This window comes from Oreochromis niloticus, linkage group LG14, assembly GCF_001858045.2.
Source record: "Oreochromis niloticus isolate F11D_XX linkage group LG14, O_niloticus_UMD_NMBU, whole genome shotgun sequence".
Taxonomy (NCBI): domain Eukaryota; kingdom Metazoa; phylum Chordata; class Actinopteri; order Cichliformes; family Cichlidae; genus Oreochromis; species Oreochromis niloticus.
In genome coordinates, this window is record NC_031979.2 from 12657991 (window position 1) to 12683672 (window position 25682).

Below are 25682 nucleotides of genomic sequence, written 5' to 3' on the forward strand. Positions count from 1 at the left end.
GCATCTGGTAGTCCGTTTGTTCTCAGTGGTAATTGTAAATGTTAATTGAGGTCTGTTTTGACGTTGGCAGGGTTTCTTCATGGCTGCTGACGCACACGCCTAACAGCAATGTTGACTAAACAGATCGGCATCCCTCTGTGACCGCTACACGCTTATTAAATGACATATTAAAAATTAATTTAAAAAAAATCACATTTCTTTGGTTTTTCACGGTTGAGTATTTCAGACTGGTGTTGATTTAGATCAATGTTTTTCACGCTGTACTTGTTTAGTTAGTTTAGAACATTTCGGTGGAAAAACCCAAACCAAAGCACTTGTTTTCGTTTTCTTGTACTCTTGTTATAATGCAATATGTCGTACTGTATTTGGTGTTTCATTCATCATCAAACAACTGATTGTTTTTGAGGAACCAGCGAACACTTGGAAACTGAACAGTGACATGCTTGAGCTGTCAGTGTTCATGAAAAAAGTATAGCTTATGTCATGGCTCACTGCCACATGCATAGACTCCTATAAACTCAGCATAAGGCAATAGAGTGTACTGTAACTATACAATATAGAAGCTACTTTCAGCTGCTAGCTTATTCACAGAGAGGCACCACCAGGGTATCAGGGGGGTTCCCTGGTGACCAGGGAGGCACTAAACTATGGTGTGATAGTTTTAGTCTTTTCACTAAAACATAATTTTGTTAATTTAGAATGAGAGGTTCTTTTAGTTTTAACGTAGTTTTAGTTTAGTCAACTAATTATCATAGTTATTGGACTAAATCTAAAGTTGATTCAGTGCTTTTACCAGTGAGAGTTGCTCAACACAGTTTACAGAGCGTCTTATTTTCCTTCCTTTATGAAATGCCAAATGTGTCCTCTCACGCTTTTTGTCATTTTGTCCCTTTTTTGTGAGGAACGCGGAGCATCCGAGAAAAGCTTTGTTAGTTATCGTCTTGTTTTTGTCAGAAAAAAGTTTGACAAAAACTAGATGGTGAAAATTATTGGTCACTGCTTTACAACATGATAATCACAATCACCACCGTGATTTTCTAAATGCTGACTTTATGCTCAAACTGCACACTACCTGCCTACCAATGGTGTGAATTGATTGCTTGCGTGTGAATGTTAGAAATGTTAAAAAGCCACTTCTCTGCTCCGTGAAGGAGATTAGGGTGGACAGACGCTAATCAACTGCCAAGAGAGACCAAAGTGATGGACAGAGAGAATCAGAGAGAGGTTTACATTCAGAGTAGGAGGCGGTAGCAAGATCGTGGACAGAGAAACAGATGGGGCAAGAGAGAGAGTGAGGCAGAAATATAAATTGAGTCTTGAGTCTTTGGTTCAATTTGCCTCTTATATTCTCAATGATTTTTTCTAAATTTTTTGCTGCTTTGGGATTTGTCAAGCCTAGACTTGGACTACATTTAAAAACTGCTGATATTCCATCATCTTAATCTTAATGTATGCAATTTAGATTATTATGCATTAAATACAACTTACTATATTATTCCCCAGCAGGCCTGTCAGTGACTTGGCTCAAACAAAGCTGCAGCTAGCCCAAACCTGCCGGCTTCCTCCCAGCAGTAGACCGGAACCACAATCTGTCACCTCCACCTGCACTTACTGTAGTACAGTGCAGCCCTGTGCAGCACACAGCCTCCCCTGGCATCTTTCATGTCTCCCCACCCTTCATTAATTCCTCATACAACCTTTAGTGCACCATTTCCACAGGTTTTCCCTGAAACTGTTCATCTTCGACATCGACTTCAGGTTCTTTTGAATTCCTCTGTATGTAGTAAGAGCTTTAAAAATACATGCATACAATATTTTGACTAAATTTTAATGAAAGTCCCAAAATGTGTGGTCTCAGTTCTGTAATTAAGATCCATGACGTGACAGTCGCACTCACTGGACACCACTGAAGGTGTGTTTCATAAAAATCCTTAGAAAGGGCCACTTTCAATCCGATAGGGAGCTTTGGAGCAACAGTAACTCAAGTTTATGTGAAAGAACATGATGGAAAATTTAAAAAGAACAGTGGGAAGTCAGAGGCAAACTAATGATATAGTAGCCACGACTGACAGTACAACATTTGTGGGCGTAAATTTATTGAAAAAAAATCCAGAAATGGTCAAAAAGCTGTTTTCCTTATATAGGAAAACAAATGGTCAACTATTTCATGGATGCAAATGTGTGACAACATGTAATAAAACAGTGAGAAGGAGTTTATTGTGCTGATTGACCAGGGTTGCAGGAGCTGTCTCTAAACTGCATTTGCCGCTGACTGTCCTACACAGTCAATGCAAATGTCACTCAGTAGACTTTTCAAGTCATCAACCGTTAGAGCACAATTTACATTTTATTGAACAAACCTCCCAATGATAACTTTTTGTTTTTGCAAATATAAAAAAAACTCAAAATGCACTGTTCCAAATTTACACACAACAAAGCTTCATTTTATTAGTTGTGAAGAACTGAAAATGGCCATTTGTTGAATTTGCAGCATTAGGAAGTCATATTTACTGAAACCAAAGGCTATTTCAATCAAAAATATTTTAACAGGCCAAGTTACGTGTTAAACAGGACTCCTTCTTTGATATAACCTTCACAGGTCTTGCATCCATTGAACTTGTTAAGTTTTAGAGAATATCTGCTTGAATTTCTTTGCAAGATGTCAGAATTGCCTCTCAGAGCTGAACTTCCTTCCACCCTCATAGATCTTTTGCTTGAGGATGCTCCCAAGGTTCTCATTGGTATTTTATGGCCCCCATCGTGGCCACACCGTGAGCTTCTCTCCTTTTATGCCCATAGCAGCCACCACAGAGGTATTCTTTGCAGCATGAGACAGTGCATGGTCATGCATGAAGATAATTTTGCTACGGAAGGGGTCTACCAGGTCTCTTCCCATGATTCTGGCCCAAAACATGACTCCTCCACCTCCTTACTGACCTCGCAGCCTTGTTGGGACATGGGGACCATCCACTACTCCTTCCATGAGGACAATCCAGGGTTGCAAGGCACTCACTAGTAAACAAGGCTGTTTGAAAATGAATCTTCATGTATTTCTGGGCCCACTGCAACTGTTTCTGCTTGTAAGTATTGGTTAGAGGTGGCCGAATGGCAGGTTTATACACAAATGCAAGTCTTTTGAGGTTCCTACACTTTGAGGTTTGTGGGACTCCAGAGGCACTAGCAGCTTCAAATACCTGTTTGCTGCTTTGTAACGGCATTTTAGCAGCTGCTGTTTTAATCCAATGAATTTGTCTGGCAGAAACCTTCCTCATTATGCCTTTATCTGCACGAACCTGTCTGTGCTCTGAATCAGCCACAAATTTCTTCACAGTACGATGATCACGCTTAAGTTTTTGTGAAATATCTGTTTTCATAGCAAGCCATTGCACTATTTGACACTTTTATGCAGCAGTTGATAATCTTTCTTTTCCATATTGCTTGAAACCTGTGGCACGCTTCTTAAGTAGTTTTCCTTTAATTGGGCTCACCTGGCAAACTGATTCTGACTGGTGTCTGAGGTTGATATCAGTGATCCAAAGAGCCCTGAGACACAATACCATCCATGAGTTTAATGCAGAATAGTTTGAAACTTGGTGAATGGCTTGAATGTTGGAATTGACCAGCAAATAATAAACATTTCAATCAATCAGTCTTTATTTTTTCTAGGCTCAAAGTTCATAGAAACAAAACAAATTTCCGTCCATTAAGATCTCGTTCTCAGACGTGTTTGGCCTCCAAAAAAATGTATACATTTAACATTTTACTTCCGCTGAGTAATCTCTGTCTCTTTGATAATAACCTCATAAAAATCCTCATTATAAGCTACATGAAGTTTCAAATTACTCACTTTCCTCTAAGTCACCCCCAGATGGGCTGTATACACCGGTGTTCAATATCCTCTAAATACAAATATCTTCACTCTATATTCAATTAAAGTGGACGCCCACTTGTGCATACGTCATCTGACATTGCCTAGAAATATCCCCACTGTCTGTCATTTCATCTATAATAAGATGTCCAAGATACTTGACCTTATTACAGACAGTAAGATTATTATCTGACAGTTTCAACTCTGAAAAGCTTTGATGTTTGTCCTTCTCGGTTCTACAAAATATTACAGCGCTCTTACAGACATATCTGACATCATGCTACACATAAGCAGAACATAGACGTGAAGGAGCTGCTGGAGACCACACCATCATCTGCATACATATTATGGTTCATTAAAATATTATAGCCTCTCAATTTCTTTGTAAGCCATTAACATGACGGATAACATTTTCACCGTCAAACAAAGTGTTTTAGTGTGCAGCCCATGTGGCACTAATTGAACATTTATTTTCAGTCCATAAAAGTGTACTAAAAATATTTTTTTTATTGTCTTTCATTATTTTCTAACGTATTTTGAATGATGCTGCACGTACATTGAAATGACCACTCACTTTTACACTGAAAAGCAGATGCAGCGACCCTCCCCGTCGTTAACCTTTTCATGCGATTATTATGATCAGGTTCCATAATCATAATTTCATTTTGCAATGAGAACACAGGTGGAAAGAAAGATGGATGAAAAGGTTGAACATAATTAAATATGGAGTAGCTGAAGTGAGTGGGTACTGCGATTACTCCTATTAGCAAGGTCATTATCTTCAATTGCTTCCAAGAAATGATTGTCGGGAAATTCTGTTTCTTGTTCTGCCTGCATGTTTGTGTTTTAAAGGAAGAACTTACTCAAAGACAGGTCCAGATGTATTCAGCAGCCGTGAGGGGCTGTGATGGGGATGGAGTGCTGTACGGCTGACTGACCTAGCCCACTTAGCAGGAAAGAGCCCATGTTCAGTTTCCTGGTCTAAGCATAACCTTGATGCAGGAGGGAACCTAAAGAAATCACCCCTGGGTCAAAACTTCCTGTTGAGTTGTTGAAAGGGAAAAACTGAGCAGCTTTTCTCCTTTGTGGTCATGACCTGTCAGGGAACAGAAGCCCTGCAAGGATACCACTGTCATCACCCACACCATCATCATCATCATCATGCTATTTAAAGACTCCTTTAATTCTCTATTCCAGTATTGCTGCTGATACTGCTTGGTCATAGGCAAGTTAGTATAAATATCTTATCAGTGGAGAACAATTCTAGGAAACCAAATAAGCGTTATTGATTAGTCTAACAGTTGAATTTTATTAAAGTGTATCTTTTCATCTGTTAAATGTTGAAAAACAGTTTGTCTCCCTCCTGTTTAAGGTGATGCCTACAGATTCTTTGTTCATCCAACAGGAAAGCTGACAATTCTCTGGTAGGAGGAGCTAACGACTGCTTAGCCCGTTATTTTCTGTCAATGTTTTCAACAAATTGATTCATCGAACAGTTGCTTCAGCTGTAATTTGATTGTCTCAATCAAAAAGCACTCTAATGATTTTCCTTTAGTGAGTAGATGATCAGGGCAGGGAAGGAAGCTCACTCGTCAACAGATTTTGCCCTGTGTGTCTTTATTTAGCTAAAGAAAGCCACAATACCTGAACATGTATCAAGTAACCCTGTCAAAAAAAAAGAAAAAAAGAAAAAAGAGTGAACTTTAAATCCAAAAGATGCTGAAAAATTAAAGTCGTTTTTTTTCTCTCATGAATCTGCAGTAGGATATGAGCCCTGGGAGTGTGGGACCTTACAAATGTAGAAGGTAGTGGGGAGGCAGAAGCTAATACACAGAAACTAGAAGCTGTAGTTTTAGTAGCACATAGAAGGATTGATGAGTTGAATTTATACTCCAAATGAATTTATAGATCGATGAGTGTCAAGTGTGCCAGTTGATTAGCAGAAAGGTTGGACCCATGCCCAGACAGACATGCACAGAAAGATGGACAGGAAAACAGACCAGAGAAAAACAATAAGGATGAGATCCTGCTAAAAGCAACGTAAGGGCAGTGAAGGTGACCGCTCATTAGGATTGGGCGATTTGCTCCATAGCCCAGTTGTCCTATCGGCCCCCTGTGGCATTGCTGATGATTGATAGCATTGCCGCCAGGAAGCAGAGGAGCCTACCATTATGGTAGCACCATCCAGTCAGTGTAATGTATGATGTGTGGCTCAACAAACGCAGCTTGGTGAAAGCGAAATATCCACACTAGGAGTTTGTCTCTCACTTCACAGTAAAGAAACCTTTGAAAGCTGACGTGCAATGCCGACTGATTAAGGCTACGTTCACACTGCAGGTCTTAATGCTCAATTCTGATTCTTTGATCAAATCCGATTTTTTTTGTCTGGTTGTTCACACTACAAATAAAATGGGAGAGCAAACGCGCTCTAGTGTGAACGGTTCACGGCCCTCAAAGCGGCCCGCATGCACAAAAGAAGACATCACGCACAACGTGCTCTGTTTACGTAAGTAAAAATGGCGGCTACAGAGCTAGCAGGTGTTGTTGCAGCAGTCTATCAAATTCTCCCCATATGCTAATCAAGTCCTAAACTTCAGTTTCTGTCCATTGACTCGCTCCGTCTCCAGTTTCCGCCGCCGTGCTTTCTCGTTTGTCTTCTCCGGCGCTGATAATTGGCTTCTGTCTTGTGTCAGTGACGTAAAAGACGGATTTAATGCGACATGACCATTCAAACAGCAGTCGCTTTCTAAAACATCGGATATGTATCGGATTCAGTACCACATACGAAAGTGACCCAGGTCGGATTTGAAAATATCGGATTTGTGCCGTTCACACTGTCATACCATGATCGGATACGGGTCGCACAGGGTCAAAAAAGTCGGATTTGATGCGTTTTTGCCTGCAGTGTGAACGTGGCCTTAGGGAACATGGTAAGTGATCGTAAGTGGCCAGGTATCAGGTGAACAGCAATAACATTATTAAGTCATGACATTTACCAGCACTTACAATTTTTTAATGTACTCCTGATTTAGACTTCTGAGGACAATCTTTGTAGACGACAAAACCCATGTAAGTGGTCGACATCGTTGCCTGTATTTATGCTTGTGCTGGCGTTAGTGTAATTACTACTGTGTAGATTTCCCCCTGAAGCATAAATCATAAAGACATACAGTTCTTCTGTGTTTTATTCTTTCTTATTTAAAATATCACACCTGTGTCACTGTCCCCTTCTTACACAAAGGTACATTTTTTTAACCTCACATCAGTTAATTCAGCGGTCATTAATGTTTTCCTGTTTTTTCTCTCATTTGATGATAATAATGATGGATCGCTGTAGTTGCTCCACACATACATGGTTATATGTCAGTTTTATGTGAAAGGTGCAACATGAAACTATATTTCCCTTATCATGAATCTCAGTATGAAGATAAATTAATGCATCACTGGGGAAATGGGATCAAATTTGCCTTGATTGGCGAACTACAGCCATTAACTTTGACCATTGTCAATCCCTGACATCACTGTCTATCAGCACAACCCTGCTGCTCATGTGGAATAATAATAAAGATGAAAACAGGGATTTATTGATTTGATTGTATGCGCATATAGCTGCTCAGTTTTAAGATGAAATGGAGCGGTTTATTTAGTTTTACTGAGAAATGTACAGATATTTAATTAGAAGAAGAAGCCGTTATTTGGATTTTAACAGGTTCTGTTTCGGTGTTTATTAACTGAGGATCAGTGGCCAGGCCAGCCCATTTTTGCCTGATATAAAAAGCATGACTGTTGGTTTTTTTTTCTTGCATGTTCTGCAATAATCTGTGATCCAGACTTCAAAGCAGAGGTGCAAGAAGTCCACGCATGAACTGTGGGTAGAATTCAATGCCACTTCCAAGCTCATTTCTATTCTGATACGGCTTGTTTACGTATATACTGACTGAACGTTCACTGTGAACCCACAGGCACCCCCCTCACAAGTTCACGGTTGAATTCTTTGCACTCCTGATGTTCTAAAAATACCTTTTTACGTCACAACTGCTCAGATTCATCATCGCATCTTCTCCTCTCACCTCATTTTCCTCCTCTCACGTGAGATATTTCTGTCACTAAATTAAAAATACCCCTGCTGTGACAGGCTTTTGACAGAGGGCATGTACTCCAGCTGATTCTCATCTAATTTGGTTTTTACTTTGGGCCTTCATCAGATGTCTGCCCTCTGCAGATGAGAGCTGCCTGCACGTTCATCTCCACTTTAGTTGTTCTTCCGTCTGTTATTTTAAGAAAGTGTGCAATGGATTGGTTCACCCCCCCGAAAAGCCTTTGGATTAAGAGGTGTGGAGGATGATGGAGAAGATGATGAAGGGTGGAAAGGCAGAAGGGGAATGAGAAAGAGGAAGTGGTGTAAAGAAAAAGGGAAAACATTAACAGCGCAAAGACGTCTTTCCTGTTGGTGTTGGGTAGTCAACATCTGTGAAGCTTCAGGTGCAACAGTTTGTGTTGTGTGCTGTTACGTGTTGTTTGTCATATTTCTGCTGGCTCCTCTGGAAAACGCTAAAACTGACTCGCTGTTGCTATGCGACTGTTTAAAACTGTTTCAAGCCAGTTTTGAACCCCAGCGATCCTTGCTGGAAAAATTCAATGCTGAAATCTTCAAAACCATCAGTACCCTGCATGCTGAGGCTGAATGTTAAATGTGTGAATACCAAATAGTGCTGTCAAGATACTTTGACTTTCTATTACAAACAAAGGCAAGAAAATTACCAGCTTTTTAGTGCAGGGTTATTCCATATACAGTCAATCTAGAAAAAGTTCCCACATCCTCCCCTCAAAATCAGCTGGGGTTTTTGGTACAATAACTTTTGGACATTTAATGAAGCCATGCGAAATTTACCTTCATATAACGAATGAAAAAATGGTTTCGAATGCAAATATAAAATGCAGAACTTGTGAACACGAATTTCCCATCCATAAGCTACATTAAATACAGCATGGCAGAGAAAACCACACGACCTCTCCAAACATTCATCACCAAACCTTTCACCATTCAATTCATTTAATTTTACAGGGGAAATGTAATATTTCCAGTGCAGAGGATCAGGTTTGTAGTATCATTTTTAGGCCTAGACTATGTTAAAACAAAATACACACACAACACTGGATTTGTCCAATAATTTACACTAGGGCTGCAGCTATTGATTATTTTAGTAACTGATTAATTTATTGATTATTCCATCAATTAATCAAGTATTCAGATAGGAAATACTTTTGTCTTATTAATGAATGAAGAATGAACTGCTTATTGGTTTCCATTTTTGCAATGTTTTAAAGTTTAACTTCACATCTGTCAAAATAAACCTAAACCCTTTGATTGTATGTATATTGAAATTACATTTTTTAAAGAAAACACTTTCTTAAATGCAAAAATATATCAATAATCTCAAGTACAGCAAAAGGTCAAATCAAATTAGATAAGATATACATATAATCTAAACTAAGGCATAAAAAATGTATCTTTACTCTGTCTTCTTGGAAGGCTTTGTGATTTAATAGGAGACAAGTTTTTGGTGTAGACTTCTTAGCTCATCAACCACAAGACCAGGAGCAGCTGCCACTGAGGTAACTCAGAAAACAATGAAAGATTAAATCATACACCTAACCGTGTAAACTAAAATGTGCGAATACAGTATAATATGATTGTATAAGTAAATTAAAGCGAAACCAAAACCAATTCTTTCTTACCCTGTAAATTAAAATTTAAAGAAAGAAAAATAGAAGTGTAGTGTTATGTAGCACTGAGATGTTTGATAGATATTACCCAATATGTGTGGCTGTAACTGCAGCCATCACAGTCTCTCCCAATTAAGGCCAAACTAACAGCACTGATCTATTTAGTGTTAAATTTAATAATAATTATCCGTCCCACTCACCACTGTCTTTTTTTGTCTGTTATTCTTCTTTTTTCTGTCCCAGAAGGATAATTCCTCTTCATTTCTGTTGCACGGCTTTTATTCTTGTCATTAGGTTTGTTTATCCATGAATCATGCATACCAGTTTCAAAGGGAGTAAGTGGAGTCAGCCAGGGCCCTCTTATGGAGCTCACACTTCTCCTGTAGCTTAAAGTTTCACAGCCCTTGGGGACAAATTAACTAACATGGGCGCCCAGCTGGTGATATGACCCTTGGAAGTTTACTCCAAATGCACTTTTTAAAAAAGTTTCCCTCAGTGAATCGTCAGAAAACAAAACATCTGGGGTACCAGACTTTCTTTGTTACTCACAGACATAACTTGGTGGTATCTATTCTATAATGATCATGCCATTGTGGCACCTGCGGTAGTAGTAATGTGATTATTTCCTGTCTTTTAGGACTTTATAAAGGGTTTCCAAAGATTGCAAAATATCAGCTTTACTGAGGGTTTACGGGAGGGGAAGCATACTGACCGATGATAACAAAAGCATTTGTTAAGATTCGATGTTTTCAGTTTCGTTGCAGCTGTCTTAAATTCGTGTTGAGCTGTTAGCTGCTGCTGCCTCTGCCAAAACAAAGTTTATACTTCTAAACAGGGTTCCACAAATCTCAGAATTACACCCTCGACTATAGAAGGATTTAGTGCCCTTTGATCACCTACTACTGTTGTGTTAGTTTTAGATAGATGAAGAAAATCTCAAGCAAAAGGCCTGGGTAAGCTCAGATGAGCTAGTGTGTATGATGTGCTGTCCAACCACTTCTAGAGATAAGTGTTCGTACTTTCTCACAGTGGTTACTCTTTAAGATGGAGCAAAAAGTCCGGGATCACAGGGAGCGGTGTGATTGAATTGTACAAATGGTGCACATGTTTAGGCAAGCTCTTCACGAAGCTATTTATGTTGCAGTCAGTAGTTCTAACAAAATATGATCAAAGCTGGTGTGCACAGGATGAGAAAAGAGAGCTCTGAAGAAAAGTTCCGACCCTTCACATCGCAGCACACAAGGCCCACTGGTGCACTGAAGGGATGGAGAAAGTTTTTGGATATTAAAGGAAGAAGTCTTCACGAGGAGAGTGTGCGCGCGTGTTTGCTTGAGTGTGTGTTAGCGAGTCTGGATTCAACAGTGTGATGATTTTAGCGGCTGCAGTGTGTGTTGTCGTTGAATTGCAGTGCTGACTGGTGTTTTTATTATTGTGGAGGCTTCTTTTCACATTCGTAGTCAAAGTCACTGCATCGAACTTATTCTGGGTGAGATCGACAAGTAGTGGCGGCTGTAGCTCGGGAAGTAGTGCAGGTCATCTGCTAATCAGAAGGTTGGATGTTTGATCCCTGCCTGCTCCAGGCTCCAGTCTCCAGTTTGGATGCATAAGTATCCTTGGGCAAGATAGCGAAACCCAAGTTGCCCTCCAGTGCATTGATCAGAGTATGAACGGGTGAATGATGCCTGTTGTACAGAGTACGAAAAAAGCTAATCTAAGAACCAGTTCATTTACTAAAACAGAACTATTGAATCTAACGTGCTGTTTGCCAAACTTACAGTTTTTAAATGATCTAATTCTTATTAAATTATTTTTAGGTGTTATGCATGACTCCCTGAGGTGTTCTATGGTTTTACTACACCTATTGAGGACACAATATTAGACACTCTAAGCTGAGGCTTAAAACCTGCCATCGAAGATAGCAGACAGAAAAGTTCTAATCTACATGACGGTAAACACAGCATTTCATAAAAATCGCCTGCTTTGCTGTGACGCCAGAATGCTTCTTTCTCCTTAAATCTGATATTAAATCTATATTTAGAACATGCAGGTGATGGCGGGGAGTAGTGTAGTGATATTCTATGTGGGTCACCTTTTAAGGTCACTCATGCACACCGCCCAACAGCAAAGTCTTAGATGACGTGGGAGTTTCTGTTCTGCTGAAAACCAAGATACTCTTCGACACTATCCTCCATACTTGATAACACAGAGCTGCATTGGAAATGCATGAAAATAAGCTGCATGCTTTGTTTTACCACACACAGAATAATGAAACTCTGAAGCCCGACTGATGATGGGATTTTTCTTTTAATGTTTACATTATTTGCAGTTACTCTGTGTTAACCTGTGAGCTGCATAGGTTTCCCTTATGTGTTTTGCTTTGCCTGCAACTTTGCAGAATTTTTTATTTGAAAAGATTCAGGTAGGAAAAACTGCTTTTCCACAGTAGAGAAGCATGAAATTAGCCGGTACCGTACATAACCAGGGAGGGCATTAACAGTTGGTGAGAAGTGCTGGCTAATGCAGGACTGTTGCTATTTATATCAGAATGTGGAAGAAGACTTGGATGGAAACTGGCTGAGCAAGACAAGTTTATGGGTGCAATCTATATGTCTTCATTAATTTTGAATGCAGAAATGTATGGATGGGAAAAGATTCATTTGAAATACTGAATACTTTATCATGTGGGTTTTATCTTCTTTTTTGTATGCTTCATGGCCAAGACTGCTACTACAGAAATTAGGCTTTGATATTGTTAGAGCTGAATGAAAGCAAATGGTAGAGACGCAGACGAATTGCGGGATGGCTGATAACAGCATGAGAAGATGTATTTTCTTTGAGCATAAAAAGCATTCCCTTTGGTAAAAATGCTCCTTTGAGCAGAGTGAAGGAGTCCAACTCTTTAGTCACCATACAAATCTACAACAGAATCGTCTTTTCTTCCCCTCTCTTGCTCTAACACGCGGACAAACACATGGTATAGTGTCAAATTAAAGGACTAACCCTTGACCTCTACAGTGATGAAATCTACTCTAAGGGAGCATTTTGCTGGGTTTGCATATGCCCCTTCAGAGATCAGGATCACTTGCAAATCAATGCAAAATAGTTGTGAGTAATCAACTTTACCATACGATGAAACATTTCTATCTCGATGTTTTCTTCCGGGATGATGGTGCTCCCCACCTAAAGGGCATGAAGGGTAACAGAGTGGTTTGCTAACTAGTAAAAGTCATCATGTTTCAACACATATGAGAGCTGTGAGGAAGCCCTCTCTGCCACCAGTGATTTAAAAAAAACTGGATGAGGGAATCCTTTGGAAGTGTGGTGTTCCTTCCTTCCAGTTCGAAAGACTTGCAGAATTGGTGTCAAGGTAGATTTAAGCATTTATGACGGCACCCGGTGGCCCAAAACCCTACTGAAACTCTTAATGCTGGGTTTTCCTGGAACTTGTCACGCCTTTGTATCTCATCAGGACACCTGCTGTCTCAGATCTTTCATATCCACCACTTTCTTCAGTTTTTCTCTCCTTTCCAGCAACATTATTTTCACTGCAATAACAGAGAACTGAAGGTCATGGTTCTTTCACCCCCTAGTTTGGCTTTTGGTGACCTCCTTGGATCAAAGGGTGGAACATTAGTTGATGTCAGATACAGATATATATGTATTCAATACTCTGGTTCTCTCAATTGGCAACTACCATGTGATGTGTGTTTGTGGTATAGATTCTGCCCGTGTGTCATAACAGGCTTAAAGCTACAACCTTTTTAAAATGTGTAACGGATCAAACGCCTGTTTAAAGTGCTCCTAATGACAAGCCCACTAAGAATTATAGCCAGCTCTGCAGTTTCTTCCGGCTCTGCAGATTCATTTAACATTTTCCAGCGCACTGTTTTGGATTTGCTGCCAGCAGCTTTAGGCTACTATTTTGGTTCACTCTCCTGGTGCTCATCAGCATAATTCCCAGATGCACTGGCAGCTGTCTTCCAACAAACAAGCTCTGGCAAACGACACACTACCTGCACAGTAACAAACAGCCACACAGTGGAGCATCCAGTTAAAAGGAGACAGCTTCTCTCTGGGGTTAATTGAGATAAAGCTAAAAGTGCTGGATTTTCCATTTAACATGAACCAGAGCTCCTAGGGGAATGCTTGTGTTGCCCCTTGCCTGCTGAATGTGTAAACTGTCTGGGCGCCTGGCTCGCCATTTTGACATTTCGGGATAATAAGTCAAAAATTGTGCCTGCTGTTGGCTGGGATGCTCGCAAGTGTCAAAAATAATTACCGCCAGTAATCAAACGCAGACAAAACAATTACACGCTTTAAGTTTAACAAGCTCGATGTGCTCGTGCATGGACGCGCGCGCGCACTATCCGTGTCAAATGCCCTTGCCTGCGTCGTGCAGCTCGTTACGTTTGATCCACGCGGGGCTTCTGCGCTTCCACACGGCACAGACGCGCAGAGCGGACAGTGAAGCGCTGCTGCTGCTCATTCTGCTGCTGATTCCACGGGGGGAGGGGGGACTCGGCTCATCACAGTCCCCATCCAGTCACGCTGAAACAGTGTGGGATTCCTTCACTCCTCAATCGGGGATGCGCATCTGGACCAGAGAGTGTCCAGGGGACAATTACGCGTCGAGGCGCTCCGCTGTACCTCTTCTCGTCCTGCCCCCGCAGAGGAAATAAACACGTCGGCTGAGGACAGTTTGGCTGTTTTGTTTTTTTTATACAATGGCAGGCGCAAAGTGCCTTCTGAAGACGCCGAGGTAAGACACCTTAATTACAGAAGCTTTAAACAAAAATAACACATCGAGGAGCGCATATTCCAAAACGAAATCCTGTCTGTACAGCAACTGATTTGAGAGCATGTTTGTTCAGACTTTGTGGTGTTTTTCTTTCACTCGAGTGGAACTTAAATGTTTTTGTGGGGGTTTCGCACAGAATTTTGATGTGATATTTTCGGATATGGTGTTTTAGGTAGTTTAAGTCTGATGTGCCAGTGCGGCGTGTAATAGGCTCCAAATGTACAACGTGGGGATTTCAGTGCTGTGCAGAGTGCTTGTTTACTGTCATGAAAAAACGCACTAAATCCATGCAGTGTGGCACCAGAGCTGCTTTCAGAGAAGGCTACTGGCTTTTGCTAGTGTTCTGCCTTTACTAAGATGTTTTACCCAGCCTGGCTTAGTTGATGGAAATGTCTGACAGTGACAGCAGTCACGTTTCCAATAAATACATTTTTTTTCGCCCCTTGGTAAGTTTTAGTTTTCTGCTTCATGTAGTCGAAGCTGAAATTGAAGGCTCGTGCAGCCTATAGACCTTAAATTGCCACGCTGGTTATTTTGTGTTGTGGATCCCTTTCGAGAGACGTGAAATCTCAAAGATAACATCCAAAGTTATCAGCTTGTGGACCAGTAAACTGTCCCGCTCGTCCCTGAAGCATGAAATCCTCAATCGTACAAGCTTTCATAGTGAATTACAGCAGCAGACCCGGGGAGGGTGACGTGTCTAAAAAGCAGACATTGCAGGGGGTTAATTGTGTCCTCACTTCAGGCTGATGCCTGTTGGTTACCTCGGGCCCGGGAGCACTTGAGCGCACCAACCTGTCAGTCATCACCGTGTCGTGATGGAGAGGTCGTTAGGCGCAAAGATTAGAAAGCAGGTCGCGCGTGACAAATCATTTCCCCTCGTCTCCTTCAGTTTTCTGTGAGAAACGCTCATCGTGTGCATGAAAACTACCAACAAACCTCTTTATGACGTTTTTCTATTCTCTTTTCTTTCCCCTTAAAGCGTTTTCCCGCGTCCATTTTTCACCCTGCATCCATCTAGTTTTGTGCAAGCATCCGACAAATTCACCGCAGAATCTGTGTGTGTGTGTGTGTGTGTGTGTGTGTGTGTGTTGAATGGGTGTTTTGATGTGCGCCTTGCAGACACAGCAGCCTATTTAAAGCACATCATATCCACTTATCTCCAGTACATTATTTTATCTTATTTTATTTTTTCCCAGTGGTTCAGGACATTCACAGTAAACTCATTTTTCTGGTGACACAGTTTATTTACATCAGACATGTTCATTAACTGCAAATAGATACAGTTGTGCGATTCCCCCGGGAAGAGGGGGGGGACTTCCGAAACAGAATGCTTTTAATTTGCTTTGAAATATGTGGATTATAGAAAAAACAGCTGTTCCTATTTAAATATGCATCCCCAGCCTCTTCATTTTCCAAATTGATCCTCATTAATGCCATTCCGGATAAGCTTCGATTTGGCTTATCTCAGTGAAAGCATGCATAGAGGATAATGACGCCTTTCTGAGATTTTGGAGTTTGCTGTGTTGTGTTTCATCTCGTTGTGCACTCTGACAGGCACGCCCATCACTAGAGTTTGTCGAATAGTTTTGTCCTGCGCTCCAAATAAAGGTCACATGTTGTGATCCTTTCCTGCTGCTGCTTTCCAAGTCAAATTTTTGGATCTGGCACAGAAGCTCTGATATTTGGACGGTGCACTGCCATTGCTGCATGCTTGTTTGATATCAGTTTATTTCAGATAATGGAAACCACTTTAGAGTCCCGTGAATACCATGAAAGCCTCCTGCTAAAAGCAGCAAAGGTTTGGCTTTGCATTTAAGCAGAATGCATTTGTACATCTCATTCTGGGGGAGAAGACCACTTTTTTTTCTCTTTTTTTAACAAATGATGCAATAAAAGGGTCTTGACATCCACAGACAATAAATAAATAATAAATCAACTTCAGTTATTCATGAGAAATGTCACTTTGGTTAGATATAAACTGTTACATTTTCTTGACTGTAGGATCAGGGCTCGGGCACAGGTAGTGACTTTGATCCTGTCTCGTTGGGTTATGAAAGGTCGAGCTGAAGTGAATGAAGTATTCAGTGCAGAATATTGAAATGCATCTCCCGTCTGACAATAACTGTTTGCTTAATTCAACTGATGAGTGTCCCAGCTTTACAGTTTAAGCAAATGTGACAGTCAATGGGCCGCTCCAGTCAGACCAGATAACCGCTCTTTACCGATTCCAGATTTTTTTTAAAAAAGGAAAGTCTTTGACGAGAACTCGCTCTGACAAAGTCAACTCTGTGCCCTTTTGCCTTACAGTAACTTCCAGTCGTCTGCCATGTTTGAAGGCTCAGAGTCTATCGAGGTGGAGGGAGGCAGCACAGAGAGCGCAGTGCCATCGTCCATCAGTGCCTGTAAGAAGGTAAGACTGGGTGTTCAAAACCTGTCTTGATCATAGCATCTTGGGTATAACAGGATGGGGGAGTTTGCCTGTTTCTCAGCTCATGTTTCTGTGCACCTGTCTGTCATATTTGCCTTTCCATCAGTCTATATGTTTGTTTCTAGCAGTGCCAGAAATTTTCATTTCCTCCTCCTGGGTGCTAGTGACACTCAGGGGTTGTGTAATAAGAGGAACAGCCTGCCCCCCCCCCCGGGTCAGCCCAGTAGATTTATCACATCCCAGTGCCATAGAGACAGGACGAGAAATAATACAGATCAGTGGGCTGAGGTGGTGGCTTAGATTGAATTTCTTTTCAAAGTGTTTGTACCGTAGATCTTTTGTGTGTGTGTGTGCCTGACTGTACATTATGTATGTGCGCTGGTGGAGTCTAATTAGCCTACTGCTCATGTTCTTAACTGACTTCCACCAAAGTGTCCTGTACAGACAGAAGGTGATATCTTTCTTATAATTGGGCCTCTGGCTCCGCTGACCTGTGGCAGCAGCCTTTGATATTATCGCTCTCGGCGAGATCAGCTGAGCCTGCGTCACTTTTACCTGGCTGAAGGCCTGCACAGATGGCCCGTTCCAGAGGGTGCAAGCATGGGGGGGACATGGTTTGTCACTAAAAATACATAGTGAGAATGAACAACGCAGTCACGTGTCAAAATAATTGCACAAGATTGCTATTAATGTATAAAATGTGATTTTAACCTTTTATCTGCTGCACTTTAGTACAAAACAATCTTCTTTTACAAATAAAAGATCACAAATACATTTAATGAGGTCAATACCAATTACTGTCATAAGAGGATCACTGATTTTTGTCACTAAGAGGTTATTAAAACAGCTTGGCCAGCAGTTACAACACACCAGATTATTAGGGGGAAGAACATTATAAATAACCAGCTGCGTGATTTTACGTTTCATCCTAGGGTTTCATTAAAATATCGCCTCAGGGAGGACACAATAACTGTGACTGCTTAGCTGACAGATTTCTGATCCCTAGCTGCGGACACTTAAACTGAAATAAATGTCCTAGAGAAAGGTCAATTGATCCCATCCTCCTGAAGGGAAAACACAGACTGGCAGATGAAAGTGGATGGGTGACTCAGAAAGTGTGTGTGTGTGTCATTCACTGTGTGCGTTGGTGCATCTGAGCAGAGTTCATCTGTGTGCTTCAGGTTCTGTGCAGTAACAGTGTGCTGGACTCATCGGAGTACTGGCTGAGGAATGAAAAGGCTCTGTGCAGACTGGGCCTGCTGGATGACGACACGGAGGGCGGCTGCACCATGGTGAGTAGCATACGCACCGTGTTGGCAACAAAGTCTGACCACGTCGGCTCTAGTGTTCAGTCTTTGTTATGTTCAGCGATGGGAAGGAAACGGTTTGAAATTAAGGCAGGAACTTCAGTCTGCTTCCACTGAGCATGTCTTTAAAAACAGATATTTTACAGCAGGCTTGTGGTAGCTTCTTGTTGCTATTTAACTGAAAGGTTTTGCTCATAAGGTCTTTTACAATAACTTTGAGTAGATGCAAACTGTGCAACTCTATTCTGCTTTCTGCTTTTGAAAGCTCACTTTAACGAGCAGGGTCTTTGATAATCGTTTATCACTTCTTTTTGTTGTTTTCATGTTTCAAAGTAGTGAAACATAGTATAGCAAGAATTGCACAACAGCCAGCGATTCTAGAAATGTGGGGAGTAACGGGGCTGTTAGCCACTTTCAGTGACATTACGTCTGTCACGTGAACACTTTTCGCACGTCATTTCAATTTGCTGTTTTGTTCACTTTGTGAAATTGTAAATTAACAGAGCGAAAACACTGAGTGGAAGCCTTTTATTTTCCTTAGTGTCACTCTGTCTTATGAATTGCAAATTGAGTATGAATTACATTCAGGATTTGCATCTGTCAGGGGCTAAAAGGCACTTAGTTCTTGTTCGGGAATGACCGGTGTTTGATCCTTCAAGCATATCAGTTCAATTTTACACCATCCGTTGAAATATGATATAAACTAGATCAACACTCTTAATAAAATTCTTTACCCTGGAGTCTCACAATCTTTAATGTAGGTGGGACTCATTAAGGAAAGTAGCTGAAGTACACAATCTGTTCTCTCTAATAACACCAGCTGTTTCTCAATAAGAATGGCATATTCTTTCACGCTGTCACAGCCTAATAATAAGTCTACATTCAAGCCCCTCGGGGATAAAATTAAATTTCTTACCTTCAGCTGCAGAATATCTCTCGACTCCCTGCTTCTTGGCTTTTTTTTTCTTTACATATAACTGGGATTTTTTTAATCTACACATATTTACCAGGAGAATCCAAGCAACACTACTTCTAAGTCACTGGTCACATCTTGCAGCCTCATCTCATTGACTGCAGGACCAGCTCTTTGGACCAAAAGCTGCTTTACTTTCCACGTCTACAAGTTCTAATGATTCTACTGTCAGTTCATAGCACGCAGGTCGTCTGCAGCGAGTTGTCATTAAGTTTTTACACATGAGGTACACATTCAATGTCATATTCCGTCTGAATGGTACTGCATCCCACAATCACATAAACGGACAGTTCCCTTGTGCAAAGTTGATGTTGGATTGCACCGATTTGTGAATAACAAACATGTCCAACATGCTCTGTCCACTGAATATTTCCAGTAGTTTTTGAAGTGGAATTTAATTTCTTGATGTGCATTTTCTGATGTGAGGGCAGTCGTAGAAAATATCCCAAACTGTTTCTCCCCAAATCATCCAGAGTGTAGGTGTAAATGTTCTTAATGGTTAACACGATAAGCACTACACCAGCTAAACATCAGCATGTTAGAATCACAGATAATTATTATTATTGATTTATTATCGCCGTGCTAAACTGCAGTGTCACAGAGCTGCTGTGGATTTTTATCGTTTTATTGCTACTTCTGTTGCTCTCAGTTCACAGCACATTTTTGAGGTTAGCGTTGGGGGTTAAAGTGGGATTTGACAGGTGTGTCTGCAGTGAAACACAAACAGTAACAGGGTTTTCAAGCGTTAGCTAACCAGTGCCACTGAACTTACTGCAGTTTGTCCCCGCTACTGAATCAATACACGAGCAAGAGTTACTTTTAATTTCTATAATTATCTCTGTCACAGGCTAAGATGGATGGTCAGTTTTATGTAGCTAATGTAAGTGGCAGTAATACACCACTTAATAAGCAATAAAGTGCTTTCACATTGTTTTCCCCCATCCATATAAGATGCCTCGAGTGCTTGGTAATCATTACCAAGGTAACAGGAATAGCAGTAATTTAGCAAAGAGCACCGTTCTCACACACTCATGTCACACTTCGTAAGTGTGAGCAGCTGCATGCTGAATTGAATGTTCCTGCAACCACCCGACACGAGCTGTATTCCTGCAGATGATGTGCACAAGCTTCGAACTACTGTGTTTTGTCCGCTTTCTATTTCAGAGATCCCAACATTCCTCTGTTTCACATACTGAACCTGCATTTTTCATCAAAAAGCCATTTACGGTCACCGTCAGTTTAAGCCAACTTGCTTCTGTTTGGTTGTCTTTCACAAACAAAACATTTGAACAGCAGTTGGTTAGAGTTTCAGAGCTGTGTGTCTGAGATGATCTCATTATCTACTGGGGGTTTTTGAGCTTTTGCATTATAGGAATTACTTAGACATACACTGACCTTTTTGTTTTGTTTTTTTCCATCTTTGAACATGTTTAATAATAAAAAAAATCCAAAGTAACAGAGTTGCAAGATTACGTTAAAAAAAAAAAAAAAGACTGAGATGAAAAAATGTCTACTTTAAGTTTAATAGATTTATAGAGGGCTGATGATCTGTACATCGCTCAAAATGCACCCGTTATCCACTGGTTGCGCAATCGTGAAAATTAAGTACACGCATACAGCTTCCATAGGAGTTAAAAGGACAAGTAGCAGCAAGTTTCTGCTAATCAGATGTACTTGAATCATCAGCAAGTGTGCGCACCTCTATCAAATCAGAAGGTTTGGCAGTTTCTGGGTGTCTAGCATCAATCCAGACACAAACTGCAACACAAGACAATTGAGGAGTGGATGTCCCAGCAAACTCACCTTAAGGTCAGACTGTAATCCTCAGAGCAAACGTAAAAAAACCCAAATGTGTTAAATGTTAAAGTTCAAGACAGTACAATTAGAAAAAGACTGAACAAGAACGGCTTGTGCTGAAGGGTTGCCAGGAGAAAGCCTCTTCCTCTCTTAAATGAAGATGAAGGCATAGCTTAGGTTTGCAAAGTCACATGTAAACTATAAGACCTCAGGAACAGTGTCTATTGGACAAACAAGATCAAAGTGGAAATGTTTGGCCATAATGTAGAGCGCCATGCTTGGCAAAAACCAACCACAGCATATCATCACAAACATCTCATACCAGCTGTTAAGGTGGAGGGCTGATGATATTTTGCTGCCAAAGGATCTGGGTACTGCAAAGTCATTGATCCGACCATGAACTTTGTACAACAGATATGTCTGAGTCATCCAGGTCATTTTAGTCTAAGGAGGTTGGAAAGAAAAGCATCTGGACTTCTTTAAGTTTCCTTGAAGATCTTTCAGCTCTTATCCAAGAAGCTTCTTCAGTTCTAAGAGCGATTGGTGGAGAGTCCCAGATTTGAAGCCCTATGGGAGTGTCCCCAAGAGGGTCCCAAGAGGACCCCTCAATGATCCTCTACCTAGTCACACGAGCCAAGGTGTGAAAACGGGTGTGGGTCACAATCGGCTAAGGTTTCGGGTGAACGCATTGTGAAACCTAGCCCACCCTATCATGTGAATTACTGAGGTCAAATGGCCCAGGATGTGAGTGGGTGCTGAGGCTTCTGGGAAGGGATCTCAAAACTGGATTATAGATGGCAGACAGTTGGTGTCGTAAGCCACCGCCTCTGTTCAAAGATGGTCGCTCACAGTGGACATAGATGGCTTCTTTCACTCTTCTCAGATGATTTGAAAGAGGAGTCTGGGAGCAGCTGGGAAGTCCAGATGCGTTTCTTTCCAAGCTCCTTAGACTTTGCAGAGCAAAGTATTCAAATGTGAGGCTGTCTTTCTGACAGCTAAAACCTGGCCATAACTGGATCGTGCAACAGGACAACGAACCAAAGCACACCAGCAAATGGAGAAAAACAAGAATCAAGCTGCTGCAATGGCCCAGTCAAAGTCTAGACCTCAACCTGATTGAAATGTGAAGAAAGCTTATATGCATAAATGCCTGCAAACATCAAGGAATTGAAGCAAATGATGTGAGGGATGAGGGACTTTTTTTGCTTTCCATGAAAAGCTGTGTGTGACCAGTGCCAACATGAAAATAAAGACTATTCTCAAGCTCCTACCTGGGTTTATAGTGTCTACCTAAGAATTATGCAGACAGTGTTATTTTTTACTCCATATAACGTAAGCCCTAGCATCTTAATCTTCAGTTTCTGTATAAATAAGACAATGGCCATTTGTTTTCTTTACTCTACTGTTTTCTATGAATCAGAGGAAAACGTTAATACGACTGCAAACAGATGAGGCCCGTCCCCTTGGAGCAACGCTCTCGGACTTCAACATGACAAATCGCTCTCGTGACTCTCAATTCGCCGTTCAGCTTTTCCGCAGCTTGCACAGAGAATCAGTCAAACTGGAGTTTACAGTTGATGCCACCATAAAAAAAGCACAGGGATGAAAATGTACTTTTATATACAAATATAGGTACAGTTTAAACCTTGATATCCAAAGGCCAACCAGTCTATTAGGTTAAGTTTTCTAAGGAATGATCGCTTGAGTAAGGGAAAGGGGGGGGAAAGCATCAGTGTTTGTGTGTTTAGGAACAGGAGTAGTCTAAAATAATGAGTGTGGAAGGCCAAAAACTGTGAGCTAAATAAAAGATAAAAGCTCTGGATTTTCTGTGTTTCGCTCCATAATCCACCTCTGGCTGCATCGTGTTGTCACCTTTGATCATTCACTCATGTTTTAATGCATGAAGTCACAGAGAAGTGTCATGTTGCCGCGATAGTCACACTGAATTTCATCGCACCCCTGAGTGCTCTGACAAGATGAGCATTTTGAAGAGAAATGCGCCACCTAATTTTTGTCTCATTTGCGAGGCAAATTGTTGCTTAACCTCTGCGAATTTCTATTGTTCTTTCTGCTACTTACGTTTATTTACCTACATGATTTAAAACTAAGCTGTTCATAAAACTCGAGCAATAAAAGAAGAATTAGAGAGAACAGAAGTCCATATATTTAAACTAATGTTGGCACTTGTTTTCACATGCAGGAAATGTGTTTCCCAAACTGCCACGAGAAGTTTAAGTTAGCCTTCAGAGCCTCTGCCGAACACTTTCCATTCCTCTCTCCATCCATCTTCCCCTTTGAACTGCAGTCCATGTAGGAAAATGACCTATTCATCACGAGACTCAAACACTTCACACTTGGGTAGTGTGTCGTGTCCTGACCTTTCCCTTCCTGGCAGAGAGAGAAGGGGGGGAAACAGAATAAATATGCCATCGGCCACGGCAGCAGCGCTGACTTAGAGCAGGATCGGAGCAGGAAACTAAACCTCCTCCTTCATCCAAGACTTAAACCACTTCTCGCAGTTTCTTCTTTAGACTGTCCCTCTTTTTGACAGATTTTTGCCTATGGTGCAAAGCTGTGGTCTAAAGTCCTCCTATTTTTTTTCTTTATATTAGATTGTGTGTCACTAAGTCTGAATATTTATAGTTGAGGCAAAGATGAATTTGTCTGCTCGGGGGCCACAGTGCAGAGGCATCCAAGATTTATTTCCCTCCCTCTTCCCAAATTGGTTTGAGAGACACTGTATTTCCAAAAGTATTCGCTCACCTGCCTTCAAACGCACATAGACTAGAGCGACATACCATTCTTAATCCATAGTGTGTTTGAAATCTAGTTTTTAGTGCATGTTTATTTAATATTGATCGTATAGTCTTAGTTAAACGTGTAGCTTTTACGTGGTCTTGTTTAGGTGTATGTAGCTGTCTCTGGAGCTGGAAGCCAGCCTAATGTGCAGTAACACATTTGGGAGGTGTGTAATTTTATGCACTGGCTTAATATCTTGCGTTGGCTTTAGCACACTGACTTTGCAAATTTAAAACAATGCATTTTGAACCTGGACACACACGTTTCTCTTAGCCTAGCAAGGTGACAATAGAGATAGTAAAAGCAGTGGAGGAGGAAAAAAAAATATATGAAAATAATGGCTAATAATGATAAAGTTGCTTCAAAGCACTTACATTTACTGTAACATCTTATTTAACAGGCTTAATATTAGTATGACTACTGTGTTTCTGTGGCTGCGTACCAGAAGGGATTTGGGGTTGGTGATAATAGGATTACATTTCTGGAGAGAGGAAATGGGAGTGTAACTGTACAACAGATGTAAATAGAAATAGCATTGATTAACTTCCTACGCACTCTCATCCAGTGATAAAGCCAAATCATTCTTTGCATTGCAAACTTTGTGATAAACTGTTGTTAACTCATCTCAGCACTTCTCCAAATGTGTAGACACAATTGAATGTAAGCGTTTCAAAAACTGAAGCGTCACCTACTCGGGGCCTTCAGACCTGTAACCTACTCTTAGTCATTTTCACCTCAGTCCAAGGTTTGAGGTCACTTAGACGATCCTACTGATATGTTTCCACCTGTATTTACTGATAAATTTCTGACCCTTTGGTGAATGCATACATTTGTCAACCCAACAGACGTATATGGTGACACAACAGCTGTATTTGTCGCCTTTCTGATTTCTTAGTTTTTTGCGTCATGCTTAAATGTTTCAGATCATCAAACAGATTTTGACATTAGACATTAACCTGAGAAAAGAAAGCTACACAAAGCCACTTGCCCTGTGTAAAAGCATTGTCCTGTCCTTGTCCTCTAAACCTAATGACTGGTTGTGCCAATCTTGGCAGCAAGAACTGCAGTCAAAACATTTTGTGATAACTGGCAGTGGTTTTAATTCAGCCACATTGGAGGGTTTCCCCATTTTCTGGTAGCGAGCAGAATTCATGGTTCCATGAATTACAGCCCATTGCCCAGGTTTTAAAGCAGCAAAGCAACCCCAGAACCATGTTTGTCTGTTGGTATGATGATGCACCGGGACTCAAACCTTCCAAAAGCTTCAGGGGTTGCCTCGTCAGTCTTGGGGATCATCAAGATGCTTTCTGGCAAATGTGAGACGGGTCTTTGTTTTTCTCCTTGGAACTCTCTGTTGGAAGCCATTTTTGCCGAGTCTCTTTATTGTTGAAACATGAACTTTGACCTTAACTGTGATACGTGAGTTCTGCAGTTCGTCAATGTTGTTCGGGCTTCTTTTGTGACCTCCTGGATGAATTATCGATGCACTCCTGGAGTAATTTTGGTAGACCGCCCACTCCTGGGAAGGTTCATCACTGTTCCAAGTTTTCTTCATTTAAGGATAATGGCTCTCAGTGTGGTTCACCGGAGTCCCAAAGCCTCCAGACAACTTTTTCCAGACTGATAGATGTCAGCTTTGTTATTCATCTGTTTCTTTAGATCATGCCTTTTGAGATTTTTGAGTCTATTCACTTTGTCAGGTTCTATTTAAAGAATTTCATGATTCAACAGGTCTGGCAGTAATCAGGCCTGGGTGTGGAAAGCTAGCAGCTAGCCTTTTTACACACACACAGTGGGTTTTTGGTTGTTTTTTTTTTCATCTCAATAAATGAAATCATAATTTAAAAACTGAATTTTGTATTTACTCAACTTTATTACTCAAGTAAATTTGTTTGAGCTGAAACATGTAAGTGGCAAGCGAACAAATACTTTTTCACAACATTGTATGTAGCATTCTTTTAGCCTGGGGCGCTAAATTCAGC

At 40.9% G+C, this 25682-nt stretch overlaps 1 protein-coding gene across 6 annotated transcripts in view; it reads left to right on the top strand.

The window, feature by feature from the left end:
- Positions 1 to 25682, top strand: part of sphkap (SPHK1 interactor, AKAP domain containing) — a 61950-nt gene that overhangs the window by 17333 nt on the left and 18935 nt on the right. For 5 of the 6 annotated variants that reach the window (XM_005474476.4, XM_025898238.1, XM_025898237.1 and 2 more), the window contains 2 exons: positions 16704 to 16806; positions 18006 to 18116. In XM_005474476.4, the coding sequence (XP_005474533.1) occupies positions 16704 to 16806; positions 18006 to 18116 (214 nt within the window). Of the gene's footprint in view, positions 1 to 14002; positions 14355 to 16703; positions 16807 to 18005; positions 18117 to 25682 lie in introns of those variants that run through there. The other variant, XM_005474477.4, reaches the window with a different exon arrangement.